Source organism: Folsomia candida, unplaced genomic scaffold, assembly GCF_002217175.1.
Source record: "Folsomia candida strain VU population unplaced genomic scaffold, ASM221717v1 Fcan01_Sc002, whole genome shotgun sequence".
Lineage (NCBI taxonomy): Eukaryota > Metazoa > Arthropoda > Collembola > Entomobryomorpha > Isotomidae > Folsomia > Folsomia candida.
In genome coordinates, this window is record NW_019091194.1 from 7,743,229 (window position 1) to 7,757,055 (window position 13,827).

The window sequence follows — 13,827 nt, forward strand, 5'->3', positions numbered from 1 at the left end:
AAATACGTCATCAAGATTTTTTAAAGTAAACTTGCTCATATGCAAAGAGAATATTTCGGCCCTTTCTCTTTTACCTAAACGGAATTTTAAATTACTGCTCGGATGATGTATTATTTGGAATTTACTTTTATCATACTGAATCGCGATTCAAACAATATGCAACTGAAACAGACTATGAGCAAATGTTCATTTACGTACATAGATGATTACAAAATCTCACATGAACTTACTATATAACATAATTTGCATTTGCAATCATTACTGTCGCTAAAAAATAAAAAGTATTTGCTGCTAGTTCAAAAAGTGAAATTTGAACTTGAGCAAAAAGGCAAAGGGCCACCTAGCCCTGCCGTTTATTGGAAGCACCTCATGTTAAATAAAGTGATACGAATTCTAATCCCGAGGATAAAACGGGTGAAAGCGTGAAACAAGGACTCAGCATCGAGGCACGTTGAGACGGCCTACGAGAATCCAGCCAAACGAATGAAAGATTGGTTGATCAGCTTTTAATAAGAAATTAAAGGCGACCAAACCTGCTACTCACTCAAAGCTTCCAAAAGTCCAAAAAGCCATTGCTCAATATAAATACACACTTTTTCTCTCCGACTTCCACAAAACCAAGCCAAATTTGCATCCAGAATTCTAACCTATTCACATGTTACGATTTAATTTTGGCACGTAACTTAATCGTATAAATCGTGATCTTATTGATAATGCATTAAAAAATTGTTATTATATATTTGAATTTGTAGCATAATGGCATGAATTTGGAATAAAGAGAACAAAGCATCAGATGAGATGGAGCCGACTGCCCCGAGGAGAAGCAGGAAGCTTGGTTTGAAAACCGGGTAGAGTTCAAGTCGGGCGAAGCAACAACAGATTCCGTCCACCCGTTGTTCGATCTCGGCGAAAAAAAAATATTTTTTTTGTATAAAAACTTTAGTATTATCAAAATTAGTTAGTTGTGGTAGAGAAATATAACCCAAAAGTAAAGTATTTTGATAAAGACTTCGCAGTGCAAATTTCTAATTTTGAGCTTCCACAATAGTAAACGGTGGTGAGTGAGGTTTTTTTGTTGTATAATATTTAACAAAAAATCAAATTGAGGCACATTTATCGTGATACAAATTGTATCATACAATTGTGGAAGATGGAATACACAATTTCTAACAAAAAGTGTTTATTTCAGTCTATGGGGCATATGGCAACGTATCAAGCTTCCCAATGACCAGTGGCATTGATTGATTGACTCATCATCTGAGACCTTCAACCTTGAAGTTTAATTGTGATGTTGACCCCGAAACGATGCTAATATTTAACTGCTAAACCTTATAGTGCTAAACCTGATAAATAGTACGTACACTTTTCTATAGACAAATAATACCACTCTCATATTTCAATAAAATTTTGAGTTTCTGCTAAAGTTTATTTGTTGATTAGATCTGCAAGCCTAACCATAAAGTGATATTTATACACATACAAGACTTTCGAAATGAATGTCCATCAGACACCTACAAAACCTCGGCATGGTGATAGATTCATCCCCAATAGAGCCGGAAACACATGGGAATCCTTCCCGATATCGTCTCCTTCAAGCAGCCTCAAATTGTCAACTCCAAAAGTAAGATCGTATATATATATAATCTGCTACATTGTTCTAGTTACATGGATAACAGACTGTACTTAAGGATTTTTGATCCCGTCACACTTGATACAGGACGCAGGTAGACCTCTTGGATCATCGAATAGAAAACCAGCAGCAAAGGCCACGAAAGATAATGACAGACTAGGAGTTTATGCAAGTCTGCTGAAAAATGAAGTTCTTGGCTATCAAATTGAAGACTGCAAAGATGTGACCCCTGAAAAGAAATTAACGCCGAATAGAAAATTATTTAATGTAAGTTATAATCCAAATAGAGGGCAGGGCATAGCTTCTTCTAAAAGTAAAATCAGTGTGATAAGTAAAATTTCAAATGGTCTTTGATAGTTTGATAGCTCAGAAAGGACTAATTTCATTAATTCGCCGTGGTCGCCTTACTCTTTATCCCCAATCAGTAAAAATTCTGAGAAGCTTTTACAACGTTCCTCGAGGAAGCCTACGAGGAGAATCTCAAAAGTCCCTTTTAAGGTAAGTGCCGGTTGGGCGAAGCAACAATTACTCGATCAATGTATATGCATAGAAATGTAGAATTCTTCATTCATGGGACTTTTATTGTTGTAGATTCTCGATGCACCCGAATTAAAGGACGACTTTTACCTGAATCTGGTTGATTGGTCTTCTCAAAATAGCATTGCCGTTGGTTTAGGAACTTGTGTTTACCTGTGGTCAGCCTCAACTGCTAATGTAGTCAGGCTATGTGATATAAGTCCAAGTAGGAATGCAGTGACCTCGGTTGCGTGGAATGAAAAGGTGATCACTGTTCAGAATCAGAATAGTTAAAAATAATGCTGCAAAAATGAGTAAGAAATTATGTGTTAGCTTATTTTCAAGCATGTGGTGTCTGTTTATCTTAGGGAAACCATGTAGCTGTTGGAACACACAGTGGAATCGTGGAAGTATGGGATGCCACCGTAGAAAAGTTGGTGACGACAATTTGTGGTCACACTGCGCGCGTGGGAACTGTAGCCTGGTCCGGTGATGTTATCTCTAGTGGTTCCAAGGACCAATTCATAAATCAAAAGGACATCCGCACAGCTCCATTTGTTCTTGAAAAACAACTCTGTGGACACACACAAGAGATTTGTGGTCTTAAGTGGTCTCCGGATAACCAGCTTTTGGCTTCTGGAGGAAACGACAATCGCCTTTACGTTTGGAGTAAACATTCGACCACACCTATGCAAACGTACAAGGAACACTCTGCTGCCGTCAAAGCTATTGCGTGGTCACCCCACCATCACGGTGTTTTGGCCAGTGGAGGAGGAACGGCTGATAAAACCATTCGATTTTGGAACACCGTCACCGGTCAGCCAATGCAGTGCATTCACACAGGATCCCAAGTGTGCAATCTTGCTTGGTCAAAGCATTCTTCAGAATTTGTAACGACCCATGGATATTCTCAGAACCAGATTGGGATATGGAAATACCCATCGCTCGAGCAAGTTGCAGAGTTAACGGGACATTCAAACCGGGTTTTGTACTTGGCAATGTCTCCGGATGGCGAAAATATAGTCACTGGAGCTGGAGACGAAACTCTCCGTTTTTGGAATGTCTTCAAGAAACGCAGGTCACAGAAAGAAAATTGTAAATCACAACTCAATCTTTACGACAACATCAGATAAGACTGGTTATAATAACTATATATACTACTACTATGTGTGCTCAAGACACTGTACTATCTTACACAAATTAACTAATAGCGGTAATAACGGACAATTACATCATTATTATATTACGATGAAAACAAAATTAAATAATGATAACGATCTGTATCAACTTAAGATAATAAGAATGACGAATAATACAATTTGAAACTCGTCATCGGTCACATAAAAATAGCCATAAACTACTGTTGTACCCTATCGATTTACACTTCTATTACTGTCATTTATTGTTACATATTTTTGTATTAATTATCCTTCGTAATCTAATCCTAAGTAATCAGAATAGTTTTGGACATGTGTCTTAAACCAATTTAGTGTAATTCAGAAAGTTTTTCCTGTTAATAATGATATATTAGCTCTATGCCTTCCTGACATTCCTTTAGAAATAATTATTAATAATCAAAAGTTGTTATATTATTATGCAATTATCACATTGATCAATTTAGTTCTTCCGTCCACTTAGTATAAACTTCGACCTAAACTATCAAATAAATTTTTGTTTATTCTCAAGTATACTATTTTTTGTGCACTCAACGAAATTTGTTGACACTAATAATTATAAAATTAGTGATACAAAATATTTTAAATACACACATTGTATGTACATCTATGCACATGTACAGAGAAGATGCATACATAAAATTCGCCCAATGCAGATCTACATATAATTTATCAATTGTTTAGTTGCAAGACAATTGCAGTCATGATTCAGCCTTGAGATAAATAGTAATAATATTTTAACCACGTTACCATGATACACAAATGGTATCGAGAAAGCGTCCCTTGACATGAATTCAAGTCAGCCAGACAGACAAACCTTCAGTAACTTTATTCATGCCATCCAACTATTTAAATATTATACTTGAAGAAATTGGCTGATTAATATCTTTGAAACGTTAGTAAAAATGAAACTCATAAATTGATCAACTTTATCCAAATGGACTCTGAGGAGGAAGAGAGGGGTTCTCCCTCCAGGTCACGGTCAGACTCGTCCTCACCTCGTCCTATTCTAAAATCCCAGCCACGCCATTTATTCAAATCTCTCATCATTGCTGATGATACCTCCGACTCGGATTCAGAAGCTAATCTCCAAAATATCAATGCCTCTCAAATCGAAAGGGGTGGAGCTGGCGATAAAAGTCTGGCCAACGTTTTAACAACATCCCGCTTTTCTAGTAGTAAACCTGGCTCACTTCAAAATTATCTTCGAAATCGTCATCATGTAAAGGATGGTGTCACAGAGGGAATTACTGAACCACCTCAACATCGCCAAAAACCAGAAGATTCCTCCAACAGAAGTATTGAAATATTCTTCGGCAATCTCACTAACTTTGGGACGTTTTGTAACTCTCTGTCCGGAAAGCCACAGGGTTCGGACAATAACGTGGTGGATGATGAAGGAAATGGAAATACGGATAAGAGTCCCCTAATGTCTCACGATGGGGTTCAACAGCACCTCCAAGCTAATAATGCGTCTGATGTTCCACAAAAATCATTGGACTCGGATGACGTAGTCAACCTCAGGAAAATGTCAATATTTGAACTCTCTCGTCCTGTCTCGGTCCCACCGATTGACGATTGTTTGGAAACTTTTCCATGCTATCATATCAAAAAGTACAGCAAGGCCGCACGACTCCAGCAATATAAAAATTTCGCTGTGAAGAATAATGAAGAGTTGGCAGAGGATGTCGAGAAAGAAATTGACAGCGATAAAGAGTACGAAACAACTGATGACGATGAAGTCGAAGGCCTAGTTAACGAGGAAGGAGAAGAACTAATGAACTGCACAAAAGTCGTAGAAGATAATAATGATATCCTGCTAAAAAACGTGGAACCAACAAAACTGGACGACGACAGAGAAGAATTTGAAGCTATTCCAAATCCTCTCTCTTCAACGGTGGATCCCTGTGCAGTCAAGAAATTATGTTTGGTTGGTCATCCATTGACAAGTTTTAAAGGGCTGAATAATTTTAAAAAGCTGCATGAAGCTTGGATAACGAATTGCAATATAAGTGTGAGCACATAAACCTAATAGTGACCATTGCTGGAAATATGAAGGTTCGTAATTATGTATGTACTGATATATAGTACTTTTTCGTTTTAGGATTTAAGATGGCAAGATTTCAGGAACTTGAAACTTCTTCAGCGTCTGTACCTGTTTGGTGGAGAAATTTCTACTATTGAAGCCCTTCACTTTGAAAACCTTCGTGTTTTATGGCTCTCAAATAATAAGTTGACCTCTCTCAATGTATAAAATACATTGTTAAATTCTGTTTTTATGAAAACTTTCAATAAATAATTTCAGTAATTTATTTCCAGTTTTTAACCTTCGGAATGCTGCAATTGGCAGAGCTGAATGTTGCAAACAATCAAATTACATGCTTAGAGGCTGAGGATCTCTATAAATGCAGTTGCCTTCAAAACCTTAACGTTTCTGGAAATCCATTGTGCACAGTCCAGGATGTGGAAAATCTAAATGTGGTTCCAACCGTCAAAGAATTTTATTTGATAGACCCAAGTTATGGGAAATGTCCAGTAGCTTCAATATGCGAGAGTAGGTCCTTCCTCGTGAATCGACTGCGATATGTGCAAATGCTTAATGGAAAACCCGTAACGGATGCAGAACGTAAAGAACTCCAGGTCAGTAAAAAGTGTGCATATGGGTGATAAATTTCCAACTAAAACATTTCTTGAATAACCAGCTTACTATCAGCCATAAGTGTCTCTACTACTATGCGGATTCGGTGACTTGTGGAAGCTCTTATACAGCAAGGCGAAAAGCGGTTGTCCAAGTTGCATTTAAGCAGTTGGAAAGTTTAGGCGACCGTATTGCTGATTTAGCCACATTTTCTGCCAAGGTACAGCAACATGAATTATAGTATTTCTGTAAAAAAATATATTTGTCTGCTAATTTTAGTGCCTGCAAGCCGATTATCAAATGAATGGACTCCCAATGTTTTCAAAGATGCAGGACCAACTTATGCTTGATGTGTCAAAGGTGATTTTATGCTTGCCAAAATTTATTCACCTATGAAATTCAGTATTTTGTACATTTTAAAGATTCACACAAGATTAAGCCACCTGAAACAATGGACAAGGGTAGTTCTTAGACGAATCGAGTCTCTCCTCAGAATCAGCCGATGGGAACAACAGGTAATACGTGTACATATTTTATTTTCATGGAACATGGGTATAACTTTACGCATGGAATTGTAGTACAGTAATTTGAAATTATTTTCTCAGATGGATGAGTGGACAAAATGGTTGGAATTCAAGTCATTTGGAACAATTCGAGCTTACATTTCTCAATCAGTGACTGATCTTGACTCTTCCAAAGATGAGGACGATTTTCGTGACACTATGCACCAATTAATTAGTGCACTATCCTGTAAAAAGCAGTGAGTAATGGTACAATTTAATCCCAGCTTATAAATTATATTGTATGTAAAGTACAGAGAAATTTAATTCCCGTACGAACTTGTGTGATATGAATTTTTGCTGTCCTCTGCAGATGGCCACGCAACACATTGCTCAAATTAGAGACCATTATAGTAATTCAAGATAGAGGTGCTGAGGCTGGAATGGAGAAAATTTTTGAAGACAATTATGCCCGAAAAAATGAACCTAAATTTATACCACCACCACCCCTGGAAGAAGACCCCGTGGCTTTAGCCACCTCACTTGATATCCAGCATTTACTAAGTGGTCAGCCATTTTATGGGCCCCCTTCGATACAACCGATTCGAGTCGTTCCGACCTACGTGGATCCAAATTATAAACCACCACCCCCATTGTTTTCCTATCCTGAATCTGTTCCTGGTCTTCCCGAGCGATCCCAACCTCTCCTTTTATTTCTTGTCACGGGAAGTGGTGCATGTGGCACTGTGAAACATAATAAGGATCCACTCCAGTACTTTCATAACTTGTTGTTTGAAAAGTCTAGGTACTTTAAGGTACCACAATTAGTATTTAATTTATACAAGTCTGCGTCATGTATAAATTTTATTTATCTATTATTTATTATATGTGTATTCATTATTATGTATTCTTTTTCTTTCACGTAGGAAGTACGACTCACAAACTGTATTTGGACTGCAACTCAATTAAATTACTCACAGACAAACCAGGCAAAATCACCGAAAGACGCTTCTCACTCGATACTCTTTGTGGTGAAAGTTTTGGAAGAGTGTCTTATTTCTGTTGGAAAATCGAACGATTGTTTAATGACCAGTGTAAATAGAAATGTTTATTACATATTATTCACCATTTGCAGTCTTATATTAGATATTTTACATTTTTATGTATAACAGCACAATGAAGATTGCATGATATTTGCACTCCGAAGACCTCTCTGCTATTCTCCAGCATACATTGTGTACATTTCTCATATTCCCAACGACAAGAAAGGCAATTGGTATGAGAGTGTTGCAGATGATAGTGACGTCACTTTAGGCGTCTCTAAAATGTTGGAAGTCATTTCCAATCGCATCGTGGATTTGGGGGCTGCCCAAAGCAGAAGAAATGTGCCGTATTATTTACATCGAACCCATGATGGTGTCAAGGCGGATTTGACTGCCGTCACAAAATTATTGCTTCTCTCCACTAAACATACGTTAGATATTTAATTTTTACCACTAAATATTTATGTGCATGCTTACACGTTAACTTAAATCAATCACGCAATGCATGAAATGATTACTTGAATTGTATGATGCACAGAGATCCTTTGATCAAACCAACAAGAAATGGTGCAGAGCTTTTGAGCGTTACCAAGTTCTTGGGGCCAAACATACTGGATACCGTTACCTCGCTTGACCTGTCGGCTAATCGGCTTGGTCTAGCCGTTGGACTTGAAGGAATGATTAGCCTGAAAAAGTTAAATCTTTCCTATAACAATTTAACAACTTTATCAGGCCTTCATAAACTGCCCCAGGTATGCATCCATAACATGCTAAGAAAATAAGAAAGACATTGCACATTTAGGTACTCAATTCAGAGTCAGACTACATGTCATGCTTAATTTACTTCTAGCTAAAGGAATTAAAAACCGGATGGAATTCTTTGCGATTTTTTCACTCAAATCTCAATACTTTAGCTTGGGCTTGTAGCAAATTACAAGTGCTGGAAATCTTGCCTAATCCTTTTCAGGTATTTAAATAACGACGCATGTATGTAATACATATTTGCACACATACAAATAATATCTAGATAATACTTGTTAGTATTGTCCAAATACGTACCATCTGATGCTCTTTAATTTATATTTTCTGCATTATTTATGAATAGGATGTTCGGGATTATGGTCACATTCCAGTGCTGGCGAATGGTTACCTTCCATACCTTCAACGCGTGGATGCTTGGGTCGCACCGTTTCATCCACCCTCAAAATGTCCCATTTCCACCTCCCTTGAACTATCATGCATAAATGCAAACTTTAGTAAAGAAGTCTTGAAATTTACATGGGGTACATTGCCAGTTAAAAACTTTACTTGATAAGGCGTGCATTTATCTAAATATGACAATGACATGCACTATGGTTCATCTTCACAGTGGGAGACAATGTAACAAGCATGGACTATAGTGGACAATGTGCTTCAAACCTCGACTTCCTTCCACCCTTCCCCCACCAGAAGGAAACCATTTCCTCAAATCGGATCGGGGTGCTGTTGAACCTTTCGAATAACTACATTACATCCTCCTCCCTATTCACAAGCTCCATTGTGCAAAACGCCGAATGGAGATCATTTCTGGTGCAACTTGACCTGCAAGGTACGAAGGTCAGGATAATGACCACCACAATTACATTGTGCCACAGGTTTTTCATGTGGAAAGATTCCATCATTCCGTGGATTCCATCTTTGGAATATGTAGTTGAAAGTCAAAAATTAACAAGTTACTTTGATTCTTTCACAAAGAAAATGCAGTCACAAATCTGGGATGGATGGGAAATGGGTTGTTTCCAAACTTAAGAATCATAAATATGTCTAATAATCAGCTCAGTGACTTGGATGCGCTGGGATTTTCATGTCCGAATTTGGAACATCTCCAAATTAGTGGAAACCCAATTCCTTGCAACTTTGATGTTTTACAACCACTAAAGTATTTGAAAGAATTAATGTCACTGGATGCATCTAGAACACCCATTGCTACCCATCCAGAATATTCAATATATGTCCGATCAAATTTGACCGTTCAGGTAACAAAGAAAACATGCACACACATTAAAATACATAAGTACGATATTTTCAAAAATAAAACCAAAGTTCGAAATTCTATTCGTAGATCCTGGATGGCGTTGGATTATATTTGTGGAATACAATGAAAGCAGTTGGGAATAAAGGTGATGATAATCAACATTTGATGTTTTGTATGCGTATACTGTATGATGGTTAATTAATTAATTAATTAATTAACAATATAGGAGGAATTATGTCGCATGACTGGTTGGAAACGAGCTTGGGACCACAAAACTGGAATAGTTTGACTGAACTTTCTCTTCCACATTGTGACCTGCACAAAGTCGAATTTCCATCTCACAGCCTTCCAAATTTATTGAGTCTCGATCTAACGGGAAACTGTTTGCATACTTTGGCCGGATTATCAGTTCTCTTAAAGTATCACGTTCAATTTATTGTATAAATACTGATGTTATAAATATATGCATTAAGTATGTAGTTATTAGCATATTGTATGTATATATATGTTCTTGTGCAGATTGCGTGTACTATGCGTTAGTAATAATCGGATAAAATCCTTGGGAGATCCTTGCCCTTGCTGTTTTGAGAAAATGTTGGAGGCTCAAGGGGGTGCGATCAAGAATTCGGCTAGTGTGGAGTCCTCTAAAACTTCATTGCCCAGGTCTATGTCGCAGAAACATCACCAGTCGCTTATCAGAGGAGATGGTGGGAATGGAACTATCGCAACGCAGTTAGGAGGTGTCATGGTCAGACAAGATATTCAAAAGACGCTATTCCCCAACTTGGAAGTTCTTGTGTTATCACATAATGGTAAAGATCGATAATGCATCCAACACCAGTAGAATTGGTAGAATCGTGCTTTATTTAAAATTGTGGTTTTATCAATGCTTCTACTATATAGCAATATCGTCAATAGAAAACCTACATCTTCATGCACTCCCAACTCTACGGACAGTGATATTAAACTGCAATAAAATCAAAGGTTTTGAAGGATTGGACAGCTTGTCCACGTTGAAGGCACTTGTACTAGACAACAATCACATCACTCACATCCCCTTCTCATCCATGAAGGGTTGCAACTCGCTAAAAAATTTGCACCTGGAACATAATCGAATATCAGTATTGCCTAGACTTTCAAATTTGCATAACCTATCAGCCTTGCACATTGGATACAACAGAATTCAGGTGAGAGAATCGATCAATAACATAGAAAATGTGTTCATCATTATCCTTCTTGTGTATGTATGACAATTTTTAATTATAAGCACTGTTATGTACATTTTGTGAATACAAGAGGTTAACTTGTTTATTTACAGAGTTTAACAGACATAAGTCGACTAGGAAAATTGAAATTACAAGAGTTAACGCTTTTAGGAAATCCCAGTTGCAAGTCAGACTATTGGAAAGGGGTCATTGCAGAACTCCCTCGGCTGCAAAAACTTGATGGAGTTAATATTCTGAAATTAAAAATGTTACAAGAGTGCAGCAAGTGTATAAAAATTGAAACGGACGAAGCTTCGGACGATTGGGACGACATAGACGAACTTCCTCCAGGCTATATACCGGACGGGGGATTAAAAATAAAAACTCTACCAATCGCATACCACAATAGACTTACAAATAGCGAGTAAAAAGTATATCTGTTTGTCTACACGATATGAATGAAATAAAGGGATACGCCTTTGCATAATTGCATATACTAAAAATAAGTCGTTGAGAAATATTTAGTTATATTATTATAAAATGCGCGAATAGACTTTGGGTAAGGTAAAGTTTCAAAGCAAACAAACAATTGCTAAGGATGTTTATATTTAAAACTGTAACTACTTTTTGGATAATTTACTAACTGCATTATAGGGTTTGTCATTAATGAGATGGAAGGAGAAATTGGAGAACAGATCCTCCTGAAATTGATAATCAATAAGTTACAACACACATAAACAAATAAAACCTAGAATAATTGACAATTACGAGTAGTGCTCTTGTTATATTAATACCTTCAACTTTGTTAATTTTTTCGTCTCACTTGTGCACACTTTCTCAGAAATTTTAACATCTAATTGTACGCAAGGAGTTATGGTACAATTTTTATCAACGATTACTTTCTCTTTGCCAAAGTCTTCCAAATCTTTTCTGATGGGCATAGTCCTATTTTCTATTTCTGCAATTCAATAATCACCATATTAATTTAACCAGAACGAATCCTTTCAATAAAATACCTAGTAATAATTGGCAAATGAGACAATAACGTATATATATATATATATATGAACCTACCATTATATTTATTTGTAAACTTTTCACTACTCGTTATCAGTTCTTCAGTCCACGTTTTACTGTTTCTGCTTTCCACTAAACCCTGGGACCTTTCAAACTTTCGTCCTATAATAACATACAAAATAAGCCTTAAAACAACCCATTATTAATACATATGCCATAATAATATGCAACTTACTCAAAGTGGAAAATTTTTCTATTCGAGCTGTATTTTGAATCCTACCAGGATCGTCAAGTTCATCCAAATCTAAACTGATATCAGAGTCGGAACTTGCCAGCTATAGAAAGCATAAATTATTATGAGTTATAAATAATATTTAACTATTAATTTGAATCTACAAAGTTGTATATAGAATGCAGTTTGAATCCCATATACACCTACCTGATTCACAAACTGGATATCATCCGCTAATTTATTTAACCTTCTCTGTCGAATTGATCCACTAGGGCACAAGTCAATATCTCCTCCAAGAGGAACATTTTGCATTACTGCTGCCAAATTGTGTAATTCTTTGGTGATATTTAATGCACAGTCGTCTGACCCACTCATCGTCATATTATCTTCCGACGTGATATCGACATATTCGTCGTCCCAATTGTGTTTCGCATTCTTGTAAATTCTCGTCCTTGAGTATCTTGACCGCCTCTTGGTCGTCCTCTTGTTGCCTTTGTCCATCGCCCCAAATTACTTTACTCTGCTGAGATTCACAAATAAGTCGTCTTATTCTTTTAAATTATAGTAAAACTAGTGGAAATTATAAGCACAAATTTAATTAAGTCTTCACACGAATCAAAACAAAGACTTTTGTTTTCCTCCATATATCAGCTCTCCGTCTTCCCGGACACGAATACGAATTTCCTGTGTTTCTTTCGGCAAAAGTGATATTCGTTGGTGCACAATAATAGTGAGAAAATTTTGTGCGAGTGAATGAGTCAGAGATTTGTTTGGGTACTAGTCGTAGACTTTGTCAGTCTGTGTTTCGAAGTGTGGCTGCCAGGTGAGACTTTTTACGAGAGTCTCTCCTCCGGCTTGTGTAATTCATTCAACTCTTCTCCTAAACAAAATTGTCAATCAACTCAACTTTCCTCTACTATCTAACCATTCAATACTAAAAAGGGTAATAATATAAACTGTTTGTGCTTTATTAGAGTTGTGGTAAATTGTTGTCCGACCGACCAGATTACACTTTCCTATACAACGAAGCTTCCTCAATGATACCACGAATTACAAAGGATTTAGTTTTATTTAATACTCATGCATTATCATCATGCCGTTGAGGCGGTGTTAACTTTAAGTGAAGCTATACTTGGTCACTCATTCATTCGTTGTTATGCTAATTACCGGTGAAAATACTAGGTTGTCGGTCGTTGCACGTGGAGTGTTATGTAATTACCGACACATTCAGTTTTTGTTGTTGTGCGGTGATTTGCTTTAATCACAATTTTGTGCTGTGAATGTTTCATGGCTGCGTTGATGTAATTTTCATTATTTTACTTAGTTTGTGTATTAATTTGCCTGATTTATAATTAAATTTTGCTTGTTTTGCTTGCTTTTGAAATAAACTTGATTTAACCACACACTTGAATTGGATTTGTCTAGCACCTTATGTATGATTTGATTTGATGCATGATCTGTAATTTTAGCATGGTCAAATAAATAATAATTACTATTAATTGATTTGACCAAACAAAGAACATGTGATAGCAGATTTATTCTAAAGGCTCACTACAACATACAATATTATACACTGCACAAAATCAACTTTGACTAATTAATTCTGTTTGATCATCTGTTATCTTGCCAGCGTAAAATTAATCTACTATTATATTTACTCTATTTCTTTAATTTGAGACTAATGCAAAATTGGTCTAATTAAGAAAGTTGGAGTATATAATTCGTAAAACGGAAATAAGTTACTCATTGCATCTCTTCGTCAGAATTATAAGAAAGGAAACATTTTAAACCGACTTTGGCTGTCTGACTCATCTCTTGTTACATTATTATCTTGTAAATGAAATGAACTCATTGATG

At 36.6% G+C, this 13,827-nt stretch overlaps 4 protein-coding genes across 53 annotated transcripts in view; 3 read left to right on the forward strand and 1 right to left on the reverse strand.

The window, feature by feature from the left end:
- Window positions 1-840: 840 nt before the first annotated feature.
- On the forward strand, window positions 841-3,834 carry LOC110844545 (fizzy-related protein homolog). Its single transcript, XM_022090769.2, has 7 exons — window positions 841-1,057; window positions 1,190-1,353; window positions 1,441-1,621; window positions 1,718-1,897; window positions 1,988-2,128; window positions 2,222-2,410; window positions 2,515-3,834. The coding sequence occupies exons 3-7, from the start codon at window positions 1,493-1,495 to the stop codon at window positions 3,277-3,279; spliced, it is 1,404 nt and encodes a 467-aa protein (XP_021946461.1). The 5' UTR covers window positions 841-1,057; window positions 1,190-1,353; window positions 1,441-1,492; the 3' UTR covers window positions 3,280-3,834.
- A 2,079-nt stretch (window positions 3,835-5,913) lies between these two features.
- On the forward strand, window positions 5,914-10,798 carry LOC118434242 (leucine-rich repeat-containing protein 9-like). The gene is made up of 17 exons (XM_035847187.1): window positions 5,914-5,961; window positions 6,024-6,179; window positions 6,239-6,319; window positions 6,382-6,474; window positions 6,565-6,719; window positions 6,833-7,274; window positions 7,386-7,553; window positions 7,632-7,933; window positions 8,041-8,254; window positions 8,353-8,469; window positions 8,608-8,785; window positions 8,872-9,090; window positions 9,237-9,517; window positions 9,604-9,661; window positions 9,743-9,935; window positions 10,036-10,328; window positions 10,420-10,798. The coding sequence occupies exons 1-17, from the start codon at window positions 5,914-5,916 to the stop codon at window positions 10,764-10,766; spliced, it is 3,345 nt and encodes a 1,114-aa protein (XP_035703080.1). The 3' UTR covers window positions 10,767-10,798.
- Window positions 10,799-10,806: 8 nt separating this feature from the next.
- Window positions 10,807-12,736, reverse strand: LOC110844702. The gene is made up of 5 exons (XM_022090972.2): window positions 12,178-12,736; window positions 11,974-12,073; window positions 11,796-11,900; window positions 11,516-11,679; window positions 10,807-11,422 (listed from the first exon to the last, which is right to left on the reverse strand). The coding sequence occupies exons 1-5, from the start codon at window positions 12,469-12,471 to the stop codon at window positions 11,342-11,344; spliced, it is 744 nt and encodes a 247-aa protein (XP_021946664.1). The 5' UTR covers window positions 12,472-12,736; the 3' UTR covers window positions 10,807-11,341.
- Window positions 12,737-12,771: 35 nt separating this feature from the next.
- LOC110843338 (Down syndrome cell adhesion molecule-like protein Dscam2) overlaps window positions 12,772-13,827 on the forward strand; it is a 42,811-nt gene continuing 41,755 nt past the window's right edge. For all 50 annotated transcript variants that reach the window (XM_035848598.1, XM_035848596.1, XM_035848620.1 and 47 more), the window contains exon 1: window positions 12,772-12,913. The gene's annotated coding sequence lies outside the window, so the exon portion shown is untranslated. The remainder of the gene's footprint in view (window positions 12,914-13,827) is intronic.

Bases quoted from the DNA above. Each gene is read 5' to 3' on its own strand.
- LOC110844545 (XM_022090769.2), top strand. From the start codon at position 1,493: ATGAATGTCCATCAGACACCTACAAAACCTCGGCATGGTGATAGATTC. The intron at 1,898-1,987 runs GTAAGTTATAAT...GGTCTTTGATAG, and splicing joins CGAATAGAAAATTATTTAAT to TTTGATAGCTCAGAAAGGAC. The intron at 2,411-2,514 runs GTGATCACTGTT...TGTTTATCTTAG, and splicing joins CGGTTGCGTGGAATGAAAAG to GGAAACCATGTAGCTGTTGG.
- LOC118434242 (XM_035847187.1), top strand. From the start codon at position 5,914: ATGCTTAATGGAAAACCCGTAACGGATGCAGAACGTAAAGAACTCCAG. The intron at 6,320-6,381 runs GTGATTTTATGC...TACATTTTAAAG, and splicing joins TTATGCTTGATGTGTCAAAG to ATTCACACAAGATTAAGCCA. The intron at 9,936-10,035 runs GTATCACGTTCA...GTTCTTGTGCAG, and splicing joins GGATTATCAGTTCTCTTAAA to ATTGCGTGTACTATGCGTTA.
- LOC110844702 (XM_022090972.2), bottom strand. From the start codon at position 12,471: ATGGACAAAGGCAACAAGAGGACGACCAAGAGGCGGTCAAGATACTCA. The intron at 12,074-12,177 runs GTAGGTGTATAT...TGCTTTCTATAG, and splicing joins ATATCCAGTTTGTGAATCAG to CTGGCAAGTTCCGACTCTGA. The intron at 11,680-11,795 runs GTAGGTTCATAT...ATTGAATTGCAG, and splicing joins GTTTACAAATAAATATAATG to AAATAGAAAATAGGACTATG.